Source organism: Vombatus ursinus, unplaced genomic scaffold, assembly GCF_900497805.2.
Source record: "Vombatus ursinus unplaced genomic scaffold, bare-nosed wombat genome assembly UNPS02014812.1, whole genome shotgun sequence".
In the NCBI taxonomy this organism is placed as follows: Eukaryota; Metazoa; Chordata; class Mammalia; order Diprotodontia; family Vombatidae; genus Vombatus; species Vombatus ursinus.
Genome location: NW_020954590.1, coordinates 105,090,768 through 105,113,024, shown reverse-complemented (window position 1 = coordinate 105,113,024; position 22,257 = coordinate 105,090,768). Strand labels below are relative to the sequence as shown.

Below are 22,257 nucleotides of genomic sequence, written 5' to 3'. Positions count from 1 at the left end.
AGACAAAATAGAAATAAAAATATGCAAAGTAAGCTGTATATAGAATAAATAGGAAAAAGAATTAGAGGGGTTAGGGAAAGCTCTCTGTAGAAAGTAGGATTTTAGTTGGGATGTAAAGGAAGCCAGGAAGGTCAGTAGTCAGAGCAGATGAGCATTCCAGGCATGAGAGACAGAGAAAATGCCCAGAGTCAAGAAATGGAGGGTCTTGTTCATGGAACAGTTATGTCATTGGACTGAAGGGTACAGGTTGGGGAGCAAGAAGAAGAGGAAGGGTCACGGTTATGAAGGTCTTTGAATACCAAACAGAACATTTTGAATTTGCTTCTGGAGGCTATAGGAAGCAGCTGGAGTTTATTGAGTGGGGGGTGGATGATATAATTAGACTTACATTTTAGTGAAATCACTTTGGTGGCTGAATGGAGAACTTATTGGAGTGCGGAAAGACAAGACGGGTAGATTCACCAGCAGGCTATTGCAATAGTCCAGGTATGAGATGATGAGGGCCTGTCCTAGAGTCTTCTCAGTATAGAGGAGAAACTGAGTATATTGGAGAGATGTTGCAAAGGTAAGATTGACAGGTCTTGGCAACCGCTTGGATGTGGGGTGTGGGGGTAAGGGGTTTGAGAGATAGTGAGGAGTCCAGGACGACTCCTAGATTGTGAACCTGAGAGACTAGGAAGAGGGTAGTAAGGAAGGTAGTGGTGGAGTGGTGGGAGAGGAGAGAGAGGAGGGTTTTGGGGGAAAGATAAGTTCTGTTTTGGACATATTGAGTTTAAAATGTGTACCGGGCATCCAGATGTCTGAAAGACAGTTGGAGATGTGATATTGGAAGTCAGCAAAGAGATTGGCCCAAGAAAGGTAGATATGAGAATCATCAGCCTGGAGATGATCATTCGATCCATGGGAGCTGATGAGATCACCAAATGAAGTAGCATAGAAGGATAAGAAACGAGGGCTAAGGAAAGAAGCTTAAGGGGCATCTACGGTCAGAGGGGATGATTGTTGAGAATCTAGGATGATGTCCAAGTTGAGATGAGGCAACAAAGTAGAACTGGGATTTTAAATGTGTAACATTCACATTTATTTATTTATTTATTTACATAAATTTGGGGGGCCTTAGACATTTTCCCAAAATGTGGATTAAGAACTTTTTCCATGAAAACCTGGAAAGACTTACATAAATTTATGCAAAGTGAGGTGAGTAGAACCAGGAAAACAGTGTACAAAGTAACAGCAATATTGTACAGTGATCAACTGTGAATGAGTTAGCTTTTCTCGGCAATACAGTGATGTGAGACAATTCCAAAGGACTCCTATTGAAAAATGCTATCCACTTCTAGAGAAAACTGATGGAGACTGAATGCAGATTGAAGCACACTATTTTTCACTTAATTTTTTTTTTATGTTTTTTTGGGGGGGGGATGATCCTGTGTTTTCACAACATGACTAACGTGGAAATGTGTTTTGCATGATTGCACATATATAACCTTTATCAAATTGCTTACCATCTCATGGAGGAGAGAGAGAGAGGGAGAGACTTTGGAACTTAGAATTTTAAAAAAAAATTGTTAAAAAATTGTTTTTACATGCAATTGGGAAAAAAATAAAATATTATTAAAAAAAAGAAACTTCCCGTGATCCATAGAATCTTAAGAGTTTGAAAGGAACTCAAAAGAAAGATGTACCTGAACAAGAATCCTTTCTACAACATACCAACCAACTGGTGATTCAGGCTGCTTTACAGTTTGCACCCATTGCTCCTGGTTCTGCAAAATAGGGACAAACAGATTAAGGCTAATCCCTCTTCAATATGAGAACTCTTCACTTACTTAAAGATGGCTCTCCTATCTCCCCAACTCTTCTCTTCTCCAAGCTAACCATCCCCAGTTCCTTCAAAACCATTTCTTACACAATCACCAGCCCTCTCACTGTCCTATCATTATTGCCCTCTTCTGAACATGCCTCAGCTGGTCTATCTCTGTCTTAAACATGGTGCCCAGAAATGGACACTGGATTCCAGAGGCAGTCTGACGAGAACAGAGGCCCATTGTGATTCTTTTTATGTTGTTTAGAGTGGCATTACCTTTTTAGACTTTCCTACTGCTACTTTGATTCATATTAAGCTTGCAATCCCCTAAAATCAAACAACAATCAATATTTATTAAACACCATATTGGGCCAGGTACTAAAGCCTCCCATTATATTTTTCCAAGGAGTTGCTGCCCCTTATCTTGTACTTGTGAAAGTAGATTTTTTTTAACCCAAGTGTTTAACTTCATATTTTTTTCCTTTTAAATTTCATTTTATTTGATTCACCTCATAATTCTTCCTGTTGAGATCTTTTTGGCTTCTGACCCAGGGATCCAGTGCATCACCTGTCCTCTGCCATTTGATGTCATTTGAAGATATTACAAGCATACCATCTCTTTGTCCAAGTCATTGATAAAAATGATGAACAGACCAGAGCTAAGAATAGTGTCTTTAAAGGCAGTGAAAAAACAGCATGTAATCACAATTGGCCTTTTCCAGGAGAGAGGGAAGAAGGGAGAGCAAGTATAGTCATTAGTGTAAACACAAACTCAAGTGCACTGTCTTCTTGCTTGTTGTGAGAAAGCTTAAAAAAAAATCTTTCCTAATCATTGATACCAAGAAATTTATTCCTTTGTGTTTAACTCTCCACATATCTGTCTAATAGGCACACATTATATGAAACTCTGTCTTCAGGGACTGTAAATTGACTGAAATGGCTAAGGCTCTGAAGAATTAATCAGATGATGACAGATGCAGTCCCCCAAGTGCCACAGAAAAGGTGTTCATCTAATTAAAATGTCTTCAGAATTAAAGTCTTTCTAAGCTACAGCTTTAGCCTGTCTTCCCAATGTTCATCTCTAAGTACATGCATAATACATTGAAACACAGGCCTGACCCATTCTGAAGCCCTGTACCCGCATTGTAGTAAAAAATAGTCATTGATTTTTAGGCTAAATCTTTTTAAAATCATGAAGTGCTATACATTGTCAGCCGTTATCTGATAAATTTTATTTTTCCAGCCAATACAAACTACAGTTTAAATAACTGATTTTAATTGTGCAAATCAAAAAGTCCTCTGTTGTGACAGGCCCTAATTTTTTTACAAGTATGTGGCTTTTTATTCACTTCTCGAAATAACATAAAAGTCATTTTCCTTTCATCTATTTTTGTCCCAACCTCATGAAATTCATTAGATGGTGTCCTTTGACAAAAATCCCATAAAATATATGAACCTCCTATTCTTGCTTTGCTTCTGTCCTCACATTGACATGGTATATCCATATGCAGACACATGCTGCATAATATTGCACCAAACAATGTCCTTTAACTCATTCTCATTTAGCCTTGAGACAGCCTGCCAAGGTAGCGTTGAAAACTGTTAACCCTATTTAAAGATAAGAAAACTGAGGCTCAGGTTTAGTTGTTGCTTTGTCCAAGATGAAATTGTCCCTATAGCACTAACAGCCCCCCTGTAACCCAGAATCCTCTAATATCTCTTGTCTTCCCCTACATGACTGATCTCATATTTATGGTCTTTGACTCTCTCTGCCTCAATATCCTTATCAGCTAAATGAAGATAATAATATTTGTACTACATAAAACAGGGAATTGTCATGACAATGAATTGATGTAATGTCTATAGAGTACTTTGTAAACTGAAATATGCAATATAAATGTCAACTATTATTAAAATAAACTGTCATGTAGTGGTATTCTCTTCTACAGTAAGACACATGGATAGGGATCAGACAAAAACAGTCTGGAAAATCCAGTAGTGTTTTCTACCCTGTAAACAGAAAACAATTCTGCTTTTAGTTACAACTGTTACATTTTTTTTTAATGTTTGTTGTACTCAAAGCCTCTGTTTAATACCTGGCCCATTCCTCTTACCTTATTGTTGTTTGGTCTTTTCAGTCATGTCTAACTCTTTGTGATCCCATTTGGGGTTTTCTTGGCAAAGATACTAGAGTGGTTTGCCATTTCCTTCTCCAGCTCATTTTACAGATGAGAAACTGAGGCAAACAGGGTTAAGTGACTTGCCCAGGGTAACACAGCTAGTAAGTGTCTGAGACCAGATTTGAACTCAGGAAGATGAGTCTTCTTGGCTCCAGGCCTGGCACTCTATCCACTGTGCCACCTAGCTGTCCCAGGTTTCACTGCAACCTGGTCCTCACTATAAAGGAATGAAATTTCTGTGCAGTCCTCCCAGATGAGACTTGTGATGCCTGGTTGTCTTCTAAAACAGTCCAACCCTACTCATGAATCAAGGATTCCTAATATATCAGCGTGTGGCCCCTTACAGTGCGGTCACACAGATAAGATGATTTCTGTATCCATGGGCTTAGGAAAAGATTCCAAATGGCTTGATGATTTTCTTGAAATGAAGAAGCTGATATGCAAATTCTGTAAGATTATTAAAGAAATACTGCATTTTTAAAAGATTATTCCCTTCAGCTACACTTACCACAATGTAATTGAAACAATATCCTCTTTAATTTATTGGATTATTTTAGCGCATTATCATATAAAAGCATGAACAAGATTTTACTAGCTATCACCTGAGCAGATTAATTAAGAGGCCAGATAGTTACTGAAGTGCTCAATTTCTTTACATCCCTTTATATTAGAAGTTATTGTTCAGGATCAAGTTATCAAACCCAATCCCAAAGCCCTTATGGTAGCTTATCTGAAAAGCTGTTGTAGTAATGTGAAAGGAATTTTTATGAGCAAAATATCCTACTGCTTAGGCAAAGGGAAGACTGAATTGTAGGTTTCACAGTATTTCATCTTGATATGTATTTGTTCTCTCTAACAGAGACTTAGTTCGCTGTCTTACAAATCTCGAGAGGAAGACCCAACTCTTACAGAAGAAGAGGTAGGTTTCTGCAACCATTCATTCCACAAACATGTTAGATGCCTAAGAGGAGCCAGGCACTGTTTGAAGCTTTGAACAGCAAAAAACCTTAGACATTCCCCTCCACCCTCATGAGAGATTAGCATAATACAGCCTCACTAATTATAAATCCCTGTGATAGACAAGTGCCTACTCTCTCCAAGTATGTGCCTTGTAATTTTTTTTTTTTTTTTTTTTGGTAATCTACTATAGGCAAAATGTCATCTTAAGGATGTTAATAGGAATGTGCGTTTGGGGTCAAACATCTTACCATGACCAGGAGTGACTGACAAGTGACACGACAAGAAGAATCAGGGAAATAGGGTTCAGATTCCTGGCAGGAAAAGGGTTAGTGATGTCAAAGAATCAGCCTTGAAGACAGACATTGGAAAGGATCAATAGAATCAAATGTAGCCAAGGTGTCAAATGTACTGCCCACATTGTGGTCCAGCAAGTCAGTACCAGATTAAAATGTAATTGGGAAATATTTAACAACATAAATAAAATGCAGTAGAACATAGATTATGTTAATATATGGTTTTCTCCATTAATATATGGGTTTCTTCATCAATATGTGTCCTGCAGGGATCCTTATGTACAATTTATGACCATTTCTGGCAGAGTTTGACACCGCTGCTCTAAAGCATGGGCCAGAGGAGGTCAGGGAGAAAACTAGAGGTCATCATTGGTTGCATGGCCACATATTTTGATGTTATGTGGAGCATTTTTGTTTCATGGAAGACTAGGTGACCACCAAGGTTTTTCTCTCATTTTTCTGACAATGAAACTTAGGCTCCAAAAGATTAAGTGATGTGATAGGTACTAGCAGAGTCAGGGTTTAAACCCTGGTCCTTGACTCAGAATCACTAAATCCCAGAGTTGGAAGGGACTGTAGGGATGGTCCAGAACAAACATCCCTTCTACACCATACCCTAAAAGTGATCATCAAATTTTTCCTTGAAGATGTCCAAGGAAAGGGTCTTCATGACCTCCAGAGGCAGCTCTAATTGTTAGGATGTTTTTCTTTATAACAAAGCTAAATTTCCTTCCTTGCAACTTCTAATCCTTTTTAGTTCTGCCCTCTGGGGTCCCACAAACAAGTATAATCCTCTTGCAAATGATAAGACATATAAGTGATAACTGAATCATAGGAGTGGATGAAGTCATCATGGAAGAGAATGCAGATAGAGTAAAGAAAAGGAATAAGTGAATGTCTTAGGGGAATACCCAAGCTTATGAGAAGGATGAATAACTTGCAAATCACATCAAGGAGTAGTCAGTCAGTCAATAAACACTTATTAAGCACCTACTATGTGTCAGACATGGTTTTCTCCTCTGGGTGTTGTCCCCTTAGTTGATAGCATTACAGAACGGGGCTAGAAAGGGGCCTTCATCACAGTAAGGTCTTGCCTTAAACTGTAACCCAGACTTCATAGACATCTTTGGCAACCTTTATCCACATATACCCCTGACCTACTTCTATTCGCTGAGTTCCACTTTCAAATCAGTCATTGGCACAGCTTCTCGGGATAGAGAACAGGCTGAGCAGTCTTGAGTTTGGAAGGGGAGGTGGTAGAAGGACAGTAGGAGCTGCTGCTTCCCACTCTCTGCTTGATGCTCAGTGACACGACACCAGATGAACCAGAGGAGAAGAGACCTGGGGATGGAATTGTCTACATTGCAGAAGGTGCAGGGCAGGAGTCATTGAGGTTGGGGAGAGAGGTTTCCACTGGCAAAGAACCGAAAAAGTAAAGGAGCTGGCTCCCTCACTCCCCTGAGCCTTTTAGATCTTGGTGCTGCTGTTTTTATCTCCCTTTGGTCACTCAGCACTCCTTATACCTTTTTATCATTGCTTTTGTTGTTGTTTTTTCCAAGACTGCTTGTCCCCATCCACCAATAATCAATTCCTCAGAATGTTGCAATAGCTCCTACCAAGCAAGGGTTGGTCAAAAGCCTTTTAGGTGAAGGTATAACAAGAAAGAGTCTTGGACTCAGAGTCAGGAAGACCTAGATTTGACCCTGGTTTAAATAACCATAAGAAAATCACTTAACATCTCAGAAACTCAGTTTTCTTAGGGGATTGTTAAAAAGATCAAATTTGATTTATAAAATATAAAGTGCTTTACAGATCGTAAAACACTAAAGAAATATAAAATATCATTATTACAAAAATCCAAAATAATACTCCCTGTTGAGCACATTATGAGCACAGCTTTCTCCTGTTTTTCATTGCTGCATTGTATGTCCTTAGGTGTTATTAGGAGGCAGATGTTAAACCAAGAAATAATTTTAGCATTTCTGGATGCTTATTGGATTATGTCCAATTATTGTCAGTGAAATTTCAAAATTACATAGAAAAAAGGGAGAGGTCAGAAGTTAACAACAACGATGATCTTTGTGTGTATTCTGTTTTCTAATGAGAACACAGAGACATTTTTCTCCTGGAAAGTGGAAAACTAAACCAAAAAAAATGGATTTAGATTAAAACAGGAGCAATCTCATTTAGACATCAAAATCATATTGTCATTATGACAAAGCATTAGGAAAGCTAACTACAGAGAAAAAAATAAAGCTATAAGGCTAAGTAGTAACTCATAATATAACAAGGAATGTACTTATCAGAGATGTGGCTAAAATGAACTGCGGCAACAAATGAAAGGGAAGGAGGGGGAAGGAAATTTCTCCCTGTAAAATGTATTCTAACAGGCAAGCAAAATGCTTTCCTTCTGACTTGTCTGAGCCAATGGGAATTTGACATGCTAGAAAACCTGATCCAAATCCCTTTGTCCAAGAAAGGTAGAAGAACCAATAGGTGCTCTAAAGAGCAGGCATAGAGATCTGATGATCTTAGCTGCCAAAATGATTTTCCTAAAGCAAAGGCCTAACCATATTTCTCCCCTGCTTAGAATGCTCCATTGGCTTCCTCGGTTTCACTCAACAACCCATCGTAGATCTAACCCATGAATTCATCTAAAATTTTTTTTATACATGACGTAATTGCAGAATCTCATATATTCAGTCTAACCCATACCTGCCAGTATTCCCCTCTAAAACAAGCCCCAAAAGTGGTCATCCAAACTTCACTCAAGAATCTCCAATGAGGAGAAATCCACTCCCTCTGAAGGCTGCCTGTTGCATTTTTTTGATCATTCTGACTGTTAGAAGGTTTTTTTCTTTATATTAAACCTAATTTTGCTTCTCTGCAACTTCCTTCTCATTGTTGCTCATTCTCCCCTTCAGGGCCAGACAGAACATATGATGGTCATTCAAATACATGAGGGCAGTTATCATGCCCCACTAAATTTCTCTTCTCCAAGTTAAATGTCCCCAGTTTCTTCAGTTGATCCTCATAGGTCTTGAACCATCTTCCTTCTTCTCTTCTGGCTGCTTTCTTATTTAACAATGACCTTCCTAAAATGTGGTGCCCACATTACTTTTTACCTCCATATTCCTGGACACTGTGCTTCTTTTTTTTTTTCTTTTTGCTAACCTGTCACAATCTTGAGTTTTACAGAGCTTGTAGACCAATAAAACCTCCATACGTTTTTCAGATGAACTGTTGTCTAGCAATTCAGATGAACTCTATATTTTCATCTGTAAAATAAGAATACTACTACTTGCACTACCCAAATCACAGGGTTGTTGTAAGGAAAATACCTTGTAAGTAGTAGCACTTTCTTCCAAGATTCCCAAAGATATTATTACATTATAATTCTTACTCTTCAGAAAAACAGTAAATGTAAAGCATTTGCCGACTTTAAGATATATATATATATATTATATATATATATATATCAGTTTATATATCAGGGATATGTAAATATCGCTTGTTATTCTAAGAGCAAAATATTCTACAGATTTGCTATGTTAATTTTTTGTGGGGGTGGGGTTAGAGGTGGAGAAAATTATATCAAATCATAAGATTTGGGGAATGTAAGGGCCGTTAGAGTTCATCTAATCCAGTCCCTGCATTTTACAGATGAAGCTACAGACCCCAGAGACATAAAAAGAATTGCCAGGTCACATATATAGTTATGAATTTTATAGGTGCATTCCCATATTTCTCTGACGCTTATACATTGGGTTGACAAGGGCTGTAGAGGCAACACTCCCTTTAGAAATGAACCATGCTTATGCCAATGACCAATGAACAAATAGCAAGCCTGCATTAAGAAGGCTCTTAGACCAGCTGGAAATTTTGCCCACAGTATGTGAGATATGTGGAGGGGAAGAAATATCCCTTGGCAATTGGGAAGCTGAGCATCTGTCAGAAAAACATGCTCATTTCTTTTCTAGATTTTTTGAAATGGATTAATTACTATGTCAAAAAAGAATGCCAGGTAATCAAGGATATTTTGACTTCCGTCCAACCATGACTCATAATACCTGAAGCAATTTTTAATCAGTACAGAGCTTCCATTCCCTTGTTACCAAAGGAAATTGTTACTGTTGATATTCATGGTAGACAATGCTAAGGGTGTGATTGAGTATATTTTCTTGGATGGCAGCCTGCTATTACCATAGGGAATTTCATAGATATGTATATCTTTCTAAGAGTGCCAGAGACAGACAGATAATTCTTTAAACTGCATGGTATAAGACTTTTGAAATCAAATTAAAAGAAACCAACACAAAATAATAATAATTATTATAATAATAGCTAACATTTATATAATGTTTATGATGTTCCAGGCACAGTGCTAATTACTTTGCAATTATAATCACATTTGATCCTCAAAACAATGCAGGGGGAGGGGGGGATAGGCACCATTTTTATCCCATTTTACAGTTGGGAAAACTGAGGCAAATAGAGGTTAAGTGACTTGCCTATAATTACAGAGCTAAGTAAGTGTCTGAGGCTGAATTTGAACTCACCTTCTTGACTCCTGGCCCAGCACTCTGTGCCACCTAGCTGCCTTCCAAAATGGCATAAGATACACAATAGGGGATATTGTTTGCTCTTTCTTGTCTATAACTTAATAATACTGTTATGGTTGGTTTTCTTAGAATCTTAAGATTTTAGAACTGAAACAGTAGAGATCATTTAGATGTTGTGGTGTTCAGTCATATCAGTTGTGTCTGATCCTTCCTGACCCCATTGGGAGTTTTCTTGGCAAAGATACTGTAGTAGTTTGCTATTTCCTTCTCCAGCTCATTTTACTGATGTGGAAACTGAGGCAAACAGGGTTAAGTAACTTGTGTAGGGTCACACAGCTAGTAAGTATCTGAAGTCAGATTTGAACTCAGGTCTTTCTGATTCCAGGCCTGACACGCTATCCGCTGCACCACCTAGCTGTCCTAGAGATCATTTAGAATAATGCCATAATTTTACAAATGAAGAAACAGATTGCAGAGAAGTGAAATGTGTTGCCCAAGTCATATAGTGTCATAACCACCATTAAAACCCAAGTCTAGTTAGAGGATCCATAGATGTAGCTACATATAATTTACCTATAATGATTCTCTATAAAGATTACCCTCTCTTGGGCAGTTTTCAAATAAGCATTTTATTATTGTTGAGGGATATCTCTTGGCTTTTCTAATGCTTTCTTATTTACTCATTATCACAGATCCTCTACATCAAAAAGGAGACACGAAAAGAGATAGGGACAATCAGATATTTCAAACATGGGTCAGGTTTCTGAAGGCCCAGAGCCACATATAATGCAATAATCAAGATTCATTTACATATAAATGGATCTCAGGGCAGTTGCCTCAGCAGCATAGATTTCTATATCTCTCCAAACCAGTCACAGAATATAAATATATAGATGTCTAGATATATACACACATACACCATACACACACTCACATATATATATAATGTATGCATATGTTTTATGTACACATATCTACAGATATAAAATACATCTATCACATGTATAGATGTAATGTGATATATGCATATATATTAGATATAGTATACAATTTGTGTATATATACCTACATAGATGGAGGCAAACAGGTGATTCAGTGGATGGAGCATTGGTTCTGGAGTCAGGAAGACCTGAGTTCAAATCTAGTCTCAGACACTTACTAACTGTGTGACCCTGGGCAAGTCACTTAACCTCTGTTTGCCTTAATCCCCTAGAGAAGGAAATGGAAAACCACTCCAGTATCTTTGCCAAGAAAACCCCATGGACAGTATGGTCCACAGGATTACAAAGAGTCAGATATAAAATTTAGAAATGAATGACTGAACAGCAACAACATGTATGTGTGTGTACATATATGTATATATAATATGCATGTATCTCCATATAGATATGTAGAAGGTTTCTATACCATGTTACCTTTCTTAAATGTACTAGAAGAAGAAATTGTATTTGTTAAATAGGTTTCCTTGTTTAAAGATGGACTTTTTTAGTTAGGTCCCATACCTGAAGTAATCGATTTTAGAAGCATTTTCTCATTCTGGACATTGGCAGTCTATTGTCATAAAGAATAAAGTAGTGAAAAGAACGCCAGACTTGTGAGCTGTTGGCCTGGGTCCTGCCATTACCCACTCTGTGGCCTTGGATATCATTTAATCTCTTTAAACCTTAATTTCATCTTCTATATAAAACAGCATTAACTCAGTGCCTGCCTCACAGTATTATGAGGCTGTAACAAGATTTGAAACCTTTGGTAATCATAAATCACTACATATTTGTAAGCAGATATTGTTATGATTTTAGACCTCTTACAAATAATTGTGGGAGGAAGTATATTGGAGTGGAAAGGGCGATTGATTTGAAGACAAAGAAACTGGGTTCAAATCTCAGCTCTGCTACTTTCTGCCTGTCTGATCCTAATTCACTTAACCTCTCTGGGCCTCAGTTTGCTTATCTGTAAGATTGGGAGGTTGACCTAGACAGCTTCTAAGGTCCCTTCCAATTTGGAATTGGATCAATGATCTAATCAATGATTAGATTAATTAAATCAATGATCTAATGTTACAGTAACCCTCACAATTTAAACCCCCCTGTTAACTTAAGGAAACCTGTAATTTAGTTATTGTTTTCCTGCTGGAAAAATCGGCAAACTATATTGTCCATAAATATTTAGATTTTTTCTTTTGTGAAAATAACTATCTACATGCATGTAAAAACATTTTTTTTTTTAATGGAATGATGTCTAAACAAGAGAGTATTCTAGTCACAGGCATTCTCACTATGGTAAAATAGAACAGGCATGAGAAAGGGAGCCAGGAATCTGAATTTCAGGCTCTGCTGTGGTATGTTTTTGCTGTGTGAACTAGGGAAAATCATTTTATGTCTCTGGGTCTCAAATTGGGCTAGACGACTTGCAAAGTCCTTTCCAGCTCTAACATTCTGTACTTTTATGATTCTATAGACATTTGGATTATTAACATCCCGTACATACATGCATGCATGTTTCCCATATATACTACACAGATATAATTACAGGTGCTAACACCGCCACCGCTGCCCCCCAAAAAATTTTTTTTGAAAAGAATCCCACTTCACTAAAGTTAGCTTTCATGTAAAGCCACAGAGAACAAGAGGTGTCGTAAAAACCATTCTATGCCTTTATTGCCGTGTCCTAGGCAGACCAGCAGCAATCAGGGCACATGGATGGGAGGGGAGTCAAATTTCCAGTGCCTCTAAATTCCCTTCTTTTGACAGCCGTGATAGTGGGGACAGTAGAAGTATTTTTGTCAATTTGCATTGTCTCCTTAACAAAGTCATAAAAACCCCCAGGTTAGCCCACCAAGTTCTATTTAGTCCATAATACAGTTAAAACACTTTCACATTTGACATAGTACTTTGTCCTGCTACTTTGTCCTGCCATTCATTATGGGTTAAATAGAATCTTGTGAGTTGAGCCAGGAACCCAATATTCACGATTTATGACATTCTTTCTATGGGAAAATGCATTCTGAATTTCAAACAGCTGACTTAAAAATGAAGTTTTGGGACATGACCTCTTTCTGAGGCAGGGCTTGCCTGCTTTAATTACCCAAAATATATTTTCCGTTTATTCCAACAATTATCTTTCCAAGAAAATGCTTTTCTATCGTTGTTAAACATTTCTGCCTACGGTAGAAACAATTATGTATCACATTATATACATATATATATATATATATATATCACCAAATATATGACACATGAAAGTGCTGCACTTGGAGTTACAAAGACCTGGGTTCAAATGCTCTCTGTTCACTCACTAGCCACATGACCACAGGCAAATCACTCTGAGTTTCAGTTTCTACATCTGTAAAATGAAGATAGAAACACCCATTGTGCCAAACTCACACGACTCTTAGAAATATAAAATGACTTAATATTCCATAAAACAGTTATAAAGTATTAAAGCATTCTATTAAAGACAGTTATCATTACTACATCAACTTCTGCATTTTAGGTTCTCAGTTGGGATGGACCAATCTTCAGGTCAGTTTGGTAACAGTTTTGAAAATGGCTTTAGAACTCATCGAAAGATTAACGGCTGTTCCCTAGACCTAGAGTCACAGCAATATCAAAAGTATATGCGGATATGTAGGATCAAAGAAACCTTCAGTTATATACTGTAGTAACCCACTCACTTTACAGATCTGAAAACTGAGGCCAGGAGACGTTAAGGTCACATAGCTTGTTAGTGGCAGAGCTGGGGCTGTAATCCAGCGCTCAATCCCAATTCAGTGTTCTTTTTTTCTACATCATGGATGTGTGCATACCTACACACTCACACTCTTTCTGTTATTCAGTTAACAGTAGGATGTCAGACATTGGTCTGGCTCTAATTTTCAGCATAAGCCCCAACCCCAGAAACACTTCCACAAGGCCTTTAAAATAGTTGAATAGTACAGTAGGAGTGCACTAGAGGCAACAATACAGTCAGAAATGTTCTAGCTAGAGTTTTTTATTATATGCTAGGTACTGAGGACGTAAAACAAAAATTAAGTATTCCGTACCTCCGAGGGGCTTACATTCGTGCTAGGAAGAAGGGATGGGTATAGCTTATTAACACAAAGTAATATAAAATCATTTTAAGAGGGAGGAAAGGTGGCACCTGAATTGAGCTTTGATGGGTCTACAAAGTTGGGGTGAACAGGGAGTGAATTCTAGACTTGTCAAGACCATCTTTGCAAAGGCACAAAGATAGAAAATGGGATATTTTCTGTGAGGAACAGCTAGCAGGCTAGTTTGACTAGAACAGAAGGGAAGAGGAATAATAGGAAATAATAATAGAAGGTCATTGAAAGATAGGTTATATGGATGGCTTTAAATGCCAGGCTAGGGAGTTTTAATTTTATCCTGTCATCAGTAGCTTATTGTGAAGATTAAATGAGATATTTCTAAAGTATTTTAGCACAGGGCCTGGCACATAGGTGATTAGTAAAGGCTTATTCTTTCCCTCCTTCCCTCCCTCTTCAGGAATCACCTCAGCTACTTTATTCCTTTGTTAGAAAAATTAAGGACAAACCAAAATAAAAAAAAAATAGACCCAATAGAAGAAGCATATCTTCAAAATATGTAGATAATAATAATAATCAAAGCTTACTTTTATATCACACTCACGATGTGCTAAGCATCTTACAATTATTATCTCATTTGAGTCTCACAACCTCCCCGTGAGATAGATGCTATTATTATCCCCATTTTACAGTTGAGGAAACTGAGGCAAACAAGTGACTTGCCCACGACCACACAGTCAGTAAGTTTCTGAGGCCAGATTTGAACTCAGGTTTTCCTGACTCCAGGCCCAGAGCTCGGTCCACTGCACCACCTAGCTGCACCTAAGTGTGCTTAAGCACCCATACATGTCAGGTATCCAACAATTCACTTAAAGGGACCATGAGGGGGGACTGGAAGAAGAGACATACAAAAACAGTTGATGGTTCAACTAATGATTTCTCTTCTAGATTTCTGCAATGTACTCATCTGTAAGTAAGCCAGGACAGACTCTTCAAGTGCCAGAATCCACTTACTCCTGTATTCAAGATGTAGCTCCAAAAAGATCACCATCTTCTGGTAATGATCTCTATGCCACAGTACGGGACTTTGAGAAAAACCCAAACATCAACATGCCTCCACCAGTAGTCAATTCAAATGGGGAGCCGGAGCCTGATTATGAAGCGATCCAGTCATTGAACAAAGATGAAGAAAAGACCATGTCAATGGCTAATGGTAACCACATCACTTTTCCAAAAGAAAATGACTATGAAAGTATTGGAGATTTACAACACAGCAAAGATATCACCAGACTTTAATGCCAAGACAACATTTTTTTTAACATTATACTGTCAGCAGTTTGAATATGTTTCTCTATTTGAAGAAAAACAGAAGGTCATAATAAATTACAAATTGCGCATTGCTTTAGAGAATTGAAAACAATGGAGGGGCAGTGACCATTTTCCAACCTTCCCAAGCAATAAGGTACACACAGATATGCATTCACACATATATAATAAAAAGAGACAAACATTTCATCCCCCTCCCTAAAATGGTTCCTTTCCTCTCGCAGTGAAGATAAAAATGTTGGTGGTTCCTGAGAATGTCCAGTATTTTAAAATGGACCATATTCACTGTAATGGATGCCACTTGCCTAAAATACTGCCTTTCAGAAGAGCCAGTTGTTGACTGCTTTTTGCTACCTGCTGAAAAATTTTAAATGAGTGGCTGTTTTCCTTCTCACGTTCAAACTGAACAACTCAGCCCAAGGATTTTCTCCCCCAAGGTTAAGGATTTTTACTCCAGCATAGACCTGTTTGGATGGGGGGGAGCTTGGCTAATGTGTTTGCAATGCCAATCTTCAGTGTTCTTCAGGAAGCTGCTTATTCAGCAGCTGAGGATTCCAACTGCAGCCCACAAATAGGGTTGGGGACCTTCTGTGAGTCTCTTCAGAGTTTTGTCACTTCTTAGGTTGGCACTCCACTAGTGGCCTACAACAAAAGTACTTCAATTCAGTTTTAGATGCTTTATTTTATTTTTCTAGTCAAGAACTTTTTTTGGTATTTTAAGAAGATTCAGAATTTTTTCAGTATTTTAAGAATGTTATGGTACTTATAGAATTCTTTTTAATTCGCCGGGAACTCATTATTTCAAACAGAGAGCCTTAATCTTTATGTTTGGACACAGACCACATATTTGGACAGTGGCCACACTGTCTGGCTCTGAAGGGCTGGGAACATGAATGTGTGTTTCAAAGTATCTCTTCTGTCCACGTTATAAAAGTCTTGACTGGCTTGTAGAAGTCGTTCTCAGAAATTAATCTGGATTCAGTAGAGCATTTGTAAGCATTTACTTTTAGTATGTAAATAATCTAAAGCATTTTGTTTTGTGCCTACGTCCAAAAGAATATCAGAAATTATGTAAATTAACTATTTTCATTTTATGATTCATTTATAATCTTCAAAAAGAAAACAAAAACTCAAAAAGCACATAAGCTAGTTAATTACAGCTAGTTGGTTGTTTTTTTACCCTTTCTCTAACCACGTATCTAAGTCTTTAAAGATTAAACTTTTCAAATGGTACAAGGGGCTCCTGATCAAAATCACCTTGGTAAATGAATAAATGAAATAAGTGTATGTTGCTCATCGGTACTAGTACTTTGGGGTACAAATTTTTAGGAACACTTGGTTGAAACAGTTGCACAGAGAAGGACGAGGAATATTCCTCCAGACTGTCACTATCCATAGTAGGTGCTTATCTGTCATTTCTTTCAGGTCATTAAAATCCAGTGATTATTCAGTCTACATAAACAACTTTTGATGAGCAATTAGGGATTTGCCTACCTTTTTATACCAACCTGTGGCCAGTTATCAGACTTCAAGGAAGAACATGTTCTGGTCTAGGCTGGCCTTACATGTACCCACTCAGGTCTCACAAAATGACCATTCAAAGATTTGTCCACCTTTCCTAATTTAAAAAAAAAAAACCCTCATTATTGGTGTCATTGTGAATGGTGGTTTACAGTCATTGGAAAACTGCAGGTTCTTCTGACCACTAGAAAAGGAGGCAGTTATTCTGTATTGCTATTGATAACTGTCACCTCTTTGGCTTCCTAACTTGTGCTGTTTTCTCTCTCTGTAACAATGAAGGTGATTTGGGAGAATAAAGCTGCTTGAAAAATACATAGAGTTCCATGGATGTGCTTTCCAGCAGTTGTAATCATTGCTTTGATTCTTTGGTTGCTCTATACATTTAATTAAATTTACAATTCTGAAATAACAAGATTAGCTTAGTAGGAAGATTAGCTGATTAGCTAATCAAGCATAGATTTTATTTCTGCAGAGATCCGATCTCCTGCTAAGACATTAGGGGTACAACAATAGTCTTAGCAATAGAATGTAAACTAGCCTAAATTACGTTTCCATAGTACGAGAAAAATGGCAGCATTCCTAGAGATCTCATGCTACTGAGTAGTTGAAAATCTCTTGTTTAGTGTAGCCAAATATTCATGAGCACAAGTAATGTGTTGAGCACTTTCTAAGTCAATGAATTAGGAACTTAAGAGGGCACATCAATTCTTTTATAGGCCATAGGGTCTCCATTCAATGTCTGTTAATAGTAATTAGCACATATTCATGGCCATCTGGGCTGTTCCGTAAATAATGGACTAAATTATTACCTCTTGGCCTCAGGAGGTTATTATTCATCTCTAAATGCATCTCTTAACTACAAGAAGAGTAACTTGGTACTGAGGACGACAGAACTTTCTAGAGAGAAACCCTCTTTTTTGCATATAGTCATCAATTTTCCCCTAACAACTTTCAAGTGTGGATTCTGTGTACCAGATCTATAAGATATGCATTGTACATCTCTCTTGATTTTGAGGACCCTGACAGAGGGAGATGTGAGGTCTGTCAGTTAATTAACAGGTTGTAAAAGAATATTCAAAGAACCTGATTAAAAGTACTACCCCCCCAACACACATTTTCTCTCTCTCTCTCTCTCTCTCTCTCTCCCTCCCTCTCTCTCTCTCTCTCTTTCTTTCTCTCTCTCAAAGATTGGAACATAGCGCAATGATTTCTACGAGGACAGGGTATGGAGAGGAGTTTGCCCAGATACTAGGCAGGGCATTATGTGTTTTTTCAAAGAAAATTACTGTTTTCCTTTATTGTTCTTGTTGGACATTAAACAACAAATGAATCATTCATATAATTTTCCATACTTCTACCACAGTTGAAAGAAAATCTGAAGAGAGAAGTTAATCACATCTACCAAACCCTAGGCTGTTAAAATTCAAATATACATGAAGGATACCTTTTATGAATCAGTTGTGTTATTCTTTTTATGAATTATATTGGAGTTCTTTAAATATATGAAAGATCTGTTCAGTTCTTCCATACATCCGAATTACAACCTCACCTGAAATGAGCTGTTTATATTCTTTTGTCTTTGTTATTGTTTCAAACTGGAGATGTTTTAAAATTCCAGTTTAATTTTTTATGCCCATTATATTTTTTGAACAGAAATTTTATCTGAAAATGTGTTTGAAGAATTTGCAGGAACAAGTTACAGCCTAGAGAAAAAAAAAATAGCAAATTTCCCCAAAAATTAATCTAATGTTTATTATTGCATCTCCTGTCCTAATACAAATTATATCACTAGTTCTTTTAAAACATTTTAAGGTATAGCTGTTCCTTAGGCAAAAGTTGATGATCATTGTTTCAGTTGCCTCAAAGTCACAAGAATCCAAGGAACTGTGTTTAATTAGGTGCTAAAATTAATGGCTGATTGTCAACACAAAGCAATATTGTCATTTTACTTCGATGTGTGACAGAATCTATTTATTCAAGAGAACATGTTTTCTTAATTTTTGTAATTCTGTGTATTTATTCTTTTTTTAACTGGTATTTTACAAAGTGAAAGCACCAAGCACCTGGTTATCACTTACACATATCCCTGGCACTCATTGAATGAGAAGCAGTCAGTAATGTGCCATCTGAATGTTCATCTGAGAGATCAGCTGAACTGTTGTCAGAGAAGCAAGTCTGTAACATATTCTCTAACATATGGTGATTTAAAGGAAAAACTTTCTTGAGGAATTCTGACTCCTTAAGCTTTTCTTATATGAAAACATTCAAATTCTTCACTATCACTTAGATCTTCATAATTTTCCCTGCTGCATCATAATCCCTACTGAGAAGTTTTCATCACTAACTTAAGAAAGTTTTTCCTGTTTCTTTGACTCATAGGGAGGATGACAATGGAAATGTAAATATGTGTACTCCTCAGATATGGGTATAGTAGGAGATGACCCAAAGCTTTAAAAAAGGGGGGGGGAGGTAAAAGTGAGAGAGAGCAATGGAGCCAATGCATGGTGACTCCCCAGACAGCCATAGCCAATAAAAACATGGTGGTTATCTTATTTCATTCTTTTTAATAATTTCCACGGTTCTAGGTATAGAATCAGCAGGCAGTAAAGTAGTGTGGTTTGGTTTTTTTTTTTTTTTTCCAAAAGAATGTACTCCAGGGATGGCAGCATGGCTATAATTTCAAGACTTCTGCTATTCCAAAAGTCATTCACATCAAGACTAAATTGCAATTTTGTAAATGAGTAAAGGCCAAGATTTTCTTTCAGTCCTCCGTGTAATAGTCAGTCTCATTCAGTGTGTTATAGTGATACTGTTCTGCTCAAACTGTTGATTAGTGCTGCTCCACCAGATTAGCATTGGCTGCTGAGAGCCCAGTAGGTACTGATGGTTATTTCCTGGATATCTTGACAAGTTTATTGTACAATGCTTTTGGGGAATTGGGGGTTGTAGGGTTAAAATATAATGTTCAATGTTAAGTGACTTATGTGAAAATAGGAACACGTCTATAAATATAGTATGGCCTTTATTTACAGTGAAACCCTCATTTTGCTGTAATATCTTCTTGTTTTGTACTGTAACTTTCTGTAAATGCTTTAAACCTCACTTGTGCCATTAGATGGTTTGAACAAAATCTAGCCAATAGAATAACCCAAAGTGCTGAGATTAGAGTGATAAGAGAACAGTCCAGAAAATCATGATAAACTGGAGCTAACCAGTCAGTATTATCAGAATACGCTAAGGGAAAAAAAGGATGAGGAGAAGAATATTCACATTCTGTAAATGTGCAAATGAAGCTTCATTATCCCTGTCCTTCATTTTATCCAGGCACAGAGATTTGTAAAGTGTTTGATGGCTTTTTCTAATGTTGCTTTTTTTTTTCAAACCAGTCTCCCAGATCCCTTCAAAATGTCACAGGAAAAGAGATCTACGGTCATGTGGTACTTTTCAGTTATCAGCCAATTTGGTACTATCTTCTCTTAGTACAATTAGATTAGATTTTGTTTGCCAGTATGCTGTTTGTGCACTGTGGGTATTTGTCAAAGATGTATTATGCTCTACTTGTCTTATCACACAATGTAATGTGTTCAAAAGGCTGGTAATTACCATTACTCAGACTCCTGTGTTTCAGATCTACAGAAATAAAATGGTTCTATGTTACCTTTTAAATGATTGTGTAGGTTTTACACATTTTGTGTTTCTGTGGGCCATAAGATGGAAGTAGAACAAAATATAGTGATGCGACAGAAATACAAGTAAGAACGTCTCTAGTCTGCATTCCTTATTCATGCTGTTTTCCTTGTGAAAGTTGATCACTAGAAAGTTATACTATCTTCTAAATAATTCCCACTGATTTTTTAAGGATTTTTCTTGAGCGAAAAATAATTTGGGGTGCTTATGTGGTTCTTTCCTGAATGTCTAAGGTAGTATTTATAATGTTGAAATTATGAGATTCATAAAATAATGAGAAAATATATCACTAATATCACACCTGAATTTTATGGTGAAAGATGACTATATCTGCTCCAATATTTTTATTGTTCTTTTTGCCCCAGCTTCTCTTACAGTAACAGCCCTTATTTTGCTTCGTACAGCATGACTCTCATGGCTCTTCTCAATCCTTCCACCATAATTAGGACTGTCAAACACTTATGGTTCCACTTGAAAATTTTCAGCATCAGTCATAGCTCCAAAACGTAAGGTCTTCACAAGCCAATGGTGAGACATTCCTTAGAGAACCTGGAAGAGTAAAGCACCTGTATAGCACTTGTTTCCCTGAACCATGTGACATCTGCCATTTAAAATGATGATACCACTGGCCCATCATCTGTAGAATGAGTTATGAGTTGCTTTTCCTATATCATTCAGCCATTCAGGCTTCTTTACCTACTCTTCCTTATGGGAGATTGGTTGTCTATGGTCTTGAAAGAGGTTTGTTGGAATTGGTTATGTTGCCACCTTGATAAATGCTTGTTGACTGACCAACCCATTGAGAGATCAGACTCACAATCTTTACTTCATTGGCACTGTGAGCTATCCTAAGTATCTAACTGGCACTAGCACTACACCAGGAAACCCTTTTTGCTGTCAAAAGTTCCATAAGAAGCTGCCTTATTGACTGATCTGTTGAAGATATCATTCTTGTTAAGAGTACATTCGAGTAACAGAATAGCATCCAACATTAGCACTCAAACCTTGGTTTGTATTGTCAACTAATTCCCTTCCAGATCTGGTAATTTCTGATTCTGAGTTTCATGGCAAATGTGCCCAGAAGCACACCGATATAAACATAATCCTTTTGTTCCTTTAAAATATTCACACGGGTTTACCAGGAAGAGAACATATTCTCAAGAAAAGAGTGATTTACCAAGCTGCTGTATTTATAATTAATTGGGCTTTATCCCCTCCTCCCTGCACCCACCTGTGCCCAAGAAGCTTGAAATTGTTAATGTGTCTAACTAGGGAATGAGTGAGGCATTGGAGGAAACTTGGCTGATTATGTGCGAGCTACCTGACCTTGAAAATCAAATTCCAGACACTTCTAATTAGTGATTCAGATGAGTCGATAACATAGTACTAATGACTGCAATTTTCAACATGTATAATACTACAGTTTGCCTTTGATTCTCTTGAGATTTTTTTGCCTTTTTTATACCATAATAACTGATTAGAATTCATAATTCAACTTGATTCAGTAAGCTTTATTAAGCCCCTACTACATACATGAAAAACTGTCAAGATGTAGAAGAAAATTTCAGATGGAAAAAGTGTTCCAATTTATTACATTATATCCATTTCCTTTAAAAAAAAACTCAGCTATATAGTAATTATATAATCTAATATGCTCTAAAGGATAATTAATGCTCAAAGGAAGAAACTTTTTGACCCCTCAAGAATGCAAATTAAAACTATAGGAGCCCTACCTATCTTAATGTCTTGTTTTTCTTTTGTTAATGCCCCACTATCTCTCTCTCTCTCACACACACACACACACACACACAACATAGATTACAGAACTGAGTATACATAAAAATAGTACCTAGTGCTTTCTTAGTATGAAGTGATT

General features: G+C 37.2%; 1 protein-coding gene across 3 annotated transcripts in view; it reads left to right on the top strand.

Moving 5' to 3' along the window:
* The window catches only part of LOC114053919 (phosphoprotein associated with glycosphingolipid-enriched microdomains 1-like), a 230,057-nt gene extending 209,698 nt beyond the window's left edge, over positions 1–20,359 (top strand). For all 3 annotated transcript variants that reach the window (XM_027877054.1, XM_027877053.1, XM_027877055.1), the window contains 2 exons: positions 4,847–4,906; positions 14,796–20,359. In XM_027877054.1, coding sequence (XP_027732855.1) covers positions 4,847–4,906; positions 14,796–15,143 — 408 coding nt within the window. In that variant the 3' untranslated portion in view covers positions 15,144–20,359. The remainder of the gene's footprint in view (positions 1–4,846; positions 4,907–14,795) is intronic.
* The last annotated feature ends 1,898 nt before the right edge of the window (positions 20,360–22,257 follow it).